Source organism: Cebus imitator, unplaced genomic scaffold (assembly GCF_001604975.1).
Source record: "Cebus imitator isolate Cc_AM_T3 unplaced genomic scaffold, Cebus_imitator-1.0 Scaffold16, whole genome shotgun sequence".
Classification (NCBI taxonomy): domain Eukaryota; kingdom Metazoa; phylum Chordata; class Mammalia; order Primates; family Cebidae; genus Cebus; species Cebus imitator.
Genome location: NW_016107331.1, coordinates 6771 through 12199, shown reverse-complemented (window position 1 = coordinate 12199; position 5429 = coordinate 6771). Strand labels below are relative to the sequence as shown.

Below are 5429 nucleotides of genomic sequence, written 5' to 3'. Positions count from 1 at the left end.
TTCTCCTGCCTCAGCCTCCCACGTAGCTGAGATTACAGCTGCATACCACCATGCCCAGCTAATTTTTGTATTTTTAGTAGAGATGGGGTTTTGCCATGTTTTCCAGGCTGGTCTTGAACTCCTGACCTCAGGTGCTTCAGCCTCCCCAAGTTCTGGGATTATAGGCGTGAGCCCTGCCCCAATTATTTTTCTTAAAAGTTTAATTTTTACATTGTGAGAAAACTGTATTTTTTTTTTCATTCTTTACCCAACTTAAGAGAATAATAAACTTTTGGGAAAAAGTCTCCATAATTTCAGCACCAGAACTATTTTTTATTTCCTATTTGTACATTATTCCCCAGTGTTTGTCTTCATGAATATGAATTTTTCCAGTTTCAGTGAGCTACTTTATATTCTGTTATTTTCATTTAACATTTACCAGATTGTCTTTCAGAGATAGAATTTTTAAAAATTTCCACTATCCTTTAGACTTGACGGAATTCCTTTAGAGATTAACATTTAAATGATGTGTTAACATTTTGAAACGTCTTATTTTCTGAAGCTAATTCATGTTATGTAACTAACATCAAAATGTTTTCATTGACCCATATAGTTTATATATCTTAATGTAATTTGCGTCAGTCACTTAATTCCTATCAAACGTAAAAGGAGCTTTTCAGAAAGGGATGTATAATTTTCAATTCATTGCTTATCTGAATTGCTTATTTAAAGTGTAATAGTTAGCTTTCTCCCATTTTTCTCAATGTGATTTTTTAACCAAAATTAAATCATTAGCTTGATTTATGTCATTTTATTTTTTTAGACTCAAATTTACTATATTTGTCACATTTAGAGATATTTTAAAAGCAGTAATAGGCCAGGTGTGTTGGCTCACACCTGTAATACTAGCACTTTGGGAAGCCAAGGCGGCTGGGTCACTGGAGGTCAGGAGTTCAAGACCAGCCTGGCCAACATGGTGAGACCTCGTCTCTACTAAAAATACAAAAATTAGCCAGTTATGGTGGTGTGTGCCTGTAATCCCAGCTACTCGGGAGGCTGAGGCAGGGGAATGGCTTGAATCTGGGCGGCAGAGGTTGCAGTGAGCCAAGATCGGACTCCAGCCTGGGGGACAGAGTGAGAGTGGGTCTCAAAAAGAGAAAGAGAGAGAGGGAGAGAAAGGGAGAAAGAAAGAGGAAGGGAGGAAGGGAGGAAGGGAGGAAGGGAGGGAGGGAGGGAGGGAAGGAAGGAAGGAAGGAAGGAAGGAAGGAAGGAAGGAAGGAAGGAAGGAAATAACGAAATAACTTCTAAAAAATTTTTAAGTATGCCAGAATGTATTGTCGAAAAATTTTTTTACTATTTTCCTGTTGTCATGAACATTTGATTTCCTTTTGTCATTTTTTTTTCTTTCCTTGATTTGCAACATTTTGGAACTGTTAACATTATAATTCTCTAATATGTACAGTTATGTATCTTCACTACAGTTTCTAGCAATTGAGTGATATTCTCTACATATACGTTTATTTGATATTGAGGCAAAACAAAGAATAATTAACTTACTCAGAGGTTCCTAAAATCTCATTTTAGAGAGTTACTTTATTGTCTAAATCTTTCTCTATAGTTGCCAATAGACAGAAAAAGTTAATTTCTCTCTCTTTCTCTGCCTGCTTTCACCTGCGATTGCTAATAATTATGCATTAGGAGAAGTAGGTGGACAGCAATAAAAACGAGATCTAAATGATCCATAAACGGGTCTTCAAGCCTGTCTTGGTATTTGAAGTACCTAGAGTGTTGCCTGGCACAGAGTAATGAGTCAGTAGATTTTTGTTGAGTGGTTAGATAGATTCATAGGCAAGCCAGTCAATAAAACCATACTGCTTTCTGAGATGTCCAAGTCTAAAATCTCCCCAAATTAAGATTCTGAAGCTCATCCTGATTGTCAGACTGCATTGATTACCACAGTATTGATAATAACAGAGTTGTATTGTTTTCTAAGTGATGAATTGACATATATATATGTTACAATTTTGTTTCTGAAGGAAGTAGAAATTCGCAACAAAGACCTGGAGGGACAACTGTCTGACTTAGAGCAACGTCTGGAGAAAAGTCAGAATGAACAAGAAGCTTTTCGCAATAACCTGAAGACACTCTTAGAAATTCTGGATGGAAAAATATTTGAACTAACAGAATTACGAGATAACTTGGCCAAGCTACTAGAATGCAGCTAAGGAAAGTGAAATTTCAGTGCCAATTAATTAAAAGATACACTGTCTCTCTTCATAGGACTGTTTAGGCTCTGCATCAAGATTGCACCAAAAAGAAAAAAAAAATTGAATATCACTCCTCCAGGAGGAGGATCTTTTGAAAATTGGAATTGTATATTTCACTGTAAATTTTAGAATCCAGCTTGTAGCTAGTTGGGGAAAAAAGAGATGAAAAACTTGAACTACAAATTACCTCCATGTATATTATTGGCCATAGTTAACTAGAAAGTTATAAATAGGCACTTAATGCAATCTTTTTTCCTGATATTAGCCAGTGGGAGAATTAACAATGTCTGGGTCACATCCCCTTTTTGTGTTCAACACAGTGAAGATTATCTGCTTTTTAAATTAATTTATTTACGATATCTAGAGCTGTGTTTTGTGCAAAAACTTATTGATGAAAGCCTGTCTTTTGTTGTAATCTGAATAATTTCTCAGGATATTTTTGCACTGCTGAGAAGCAGTGCCATTACCAATTAATTCTTGCCAGGAGTGAGAGAGAGCTGTATCTCTAATTGAAATATACTATAACTGGGTGTATAGAGTTCTTCCCTTTTTTGTGCTGGAAGATATTTCACTCTGGTGACTACTCTGGTACACTCTGGTGTTCTCTAATCTTGTCTGTTGTATAGTTTACTTTTCCATATTGATTCCATGTATTTATGAGAAGATATTGTCTCCCATTTTATTACACATTTTAATGCCAACTAATGAAGGCAGCTGAGTCCCTCAGAAATTTTTCTTTTTAAATTTCTAATAAATTTGACACACAGTACTGAAATACAGCAGTCCGTCATTGACGGTCTTGTCTAGCAATGTTAAGTATATTTACAGAATATGCAGTTACATTTATTTATATATTTTGCAAGAAATCTTTTCTGAATGATCAATGCATTTCAATTTACGAATAATAATGGTTATTATAGATAACTTTAAGGTGTATAGCTATTTTAAAGGGGATCCATTTACATCAAACAGCGATCAGAGGACTCTATCTAAATTGTGATCATAGCAGATAGAGATGGAGTCGTGTACTCCATCTGGCTCTACACATCAATCACATCTTTATTCAAACCTCACAAGGCAATATTCTGAACTGTTAACTAGGTATTTCAAAACAGGAATTAAATTCAATAGGCTCTTCTCAGTGAACAGGTTTTAATGTTGTTTTGATGTAATTTTAAAAGACTTTTAGCAAACATGCATTTCTTTATATGATATATTTCTTTTATGAAGCTATTTTAAAAGTAAGCCAAGTGCTGTCTAGTCTGCTTATAAAGTAGGAATTGCATCAGAGTACATATATTCTTGCTGTACAATGCCTGTGATGTTGAGGAGGGTTCTTTTTTAAAGTGTATGCTTGAGTATCTGACTCTATGGAGTCTATAAATGCACTGACTTCTTGTTTGTATCCCAAAATGATCGAATTGTTAAGTACAAAATTAAGCTAATTAACCAATTTGTAACCATTTTTTCACTCAAACAGCTACTCAACATTAGACAATTTTGTTTTTTATGTATGTGTATGTACGTAAATACATACATACTAATTTACATTAGAGTGAAAAATAAATGGTTTGTTTCTGAAGTTAGTTTCTAAAGTGAGTTTTCAGGTGTCTCTGAAAATTTTATAACAGTCATCATGTATTATATGTGCTGTAACATCATGTACGTTACCTCCGTCTATTTTAGGATACTTTCCTCACCTGTTTATTATAGGGATAATAATTTAGATACACATGCTCAGAGCTGAGTTAGTTCTCTGATAAATCAGGTAACAAAATGTATTTGATTGATGGAATTTTGAAGTAAATGTGATTTTGTCCATCAGTTTCTGAGTAACAAAGAGCACCAAGTTTTAATTTAAATAGGGGATTTAACACTAGGGATCAGGGAGTTTAGTTATGAAGAGTTAAAAAAATTTTAAGAAACAGTGTAAGCTGTTGAAATGGCAAGTGAATTATTTTAATGATGTAATAAAATATTTTTAAATTTTGACATAGTGATCATTTAATGAAAAAACTCACCAAAATGTCTCCACTTGAATTGTATTGATAATGTGGGACATATGTGTAATTCAATATATACATATACCCATATGTATATACAGAAAATTATTTTTAATACTTTCCTACTGATATGAAATTTAAAATTGGAAATTTTGTGAGTGTTTTTCTTGTCCAATAGAGCCTAATTGTTTCCTTTTTTAGTGATTTAACAATCTCTTGAGGGCTGCACCTTTAAATTCCCAGATTGTCAATAGACATGTACAGTATATGGGATAAGGTGGACACAAGTGCACATATAAATAAAATCTTCTTAAGACTTTTAAATATTCATTTGCAGTAGGAGAGTATGTAGAAATCATCATCTACAAGTCATAATTAGGTTGTGTACCTACTGTAGTTTTTTCCATTTGCATATTAAAATTTGATTTTTCCCAGAGACAAGTATTATATACTGTATCTATATTTAAATCAAACTGTGGTAATATATTTCTCAGAAAATTATGTTGGGGACTATAGCCTGAACATGTGGACTTGAAGCAACATGGAGGAGGAGGATCCCGTTGTGTATAAGTTAATATATGATAACGATTGACTCTTGTACAAAAACAAAAATTGAAAAAAAAAAAGAAAAACAAAAATACAGTTTTTATTTTGAAATACATTTGTTCTCTGGAGAATGTACTTTATCTTTTTTCCCTCCAGTCTTTTACAGATATTTAAAAGCATTTAAATCATGACAGCATTTACTTAAATCTTACAGGTGCTACTGGATTTTGCATTAGTGTGTTATGTTGTGAAATCCTAACTTTGACATAAAAGGTTTTATAAGTATTCCCCTGCCTGGAAAATTAGTTTTTGTTGTTCTCTTTCTCTCTCTCTTTCTCTTTTCCTCTTTCTTTATGCAGACTAAAACATGCTCAGGAAGTTGCATCTCTCCTTGTCTCTGTAGAAGATCTCCGGTACCATCATAGATTTGATGTTCTGCTGTCACTGAACTGTTGGGAAGCAGTTAGAGGAAAAACTCACTGTTTATTTTTCAGGTGGAACTAAAAGAAACACTCAGAATTAAGCCACCCCCACCACTACCTTTAAAAACTAGTTTCTTTGCCTTGTTAAAATTAAATATATTCTTTAACATGTGGGCTACAGTCTCCCATGTTCTTATTTAACTCTGAAGTAT

The 5429-nt window shown here is 33.7% G+C and overlaps 1 protein-coding gene across 1 annotated transcript in view; it reads left to right on the top strand.

Annotated features, from left to right (window-relative positions):
• Positions 1 to 4910, top strand: part of HOMER1 (homer scaffold protein 1) — a 148499-nt gene extending 143589 nt beyond the window's left edge. The window contains exon 9 of the mRNA XM_017507296.2: positions 2016 to 4910. Coding sequence (XP_017362785.1) covers positions 2016 to 2204 — 189 coding nt within the window. The 3' untranslated portion in view covers positions 2205 to 4910. The remainder of the gene's footprint in view (positions 1 to 2015) is intronic.
• Positions 4911 to 5429: the final 519 nt, after the last annotated feature.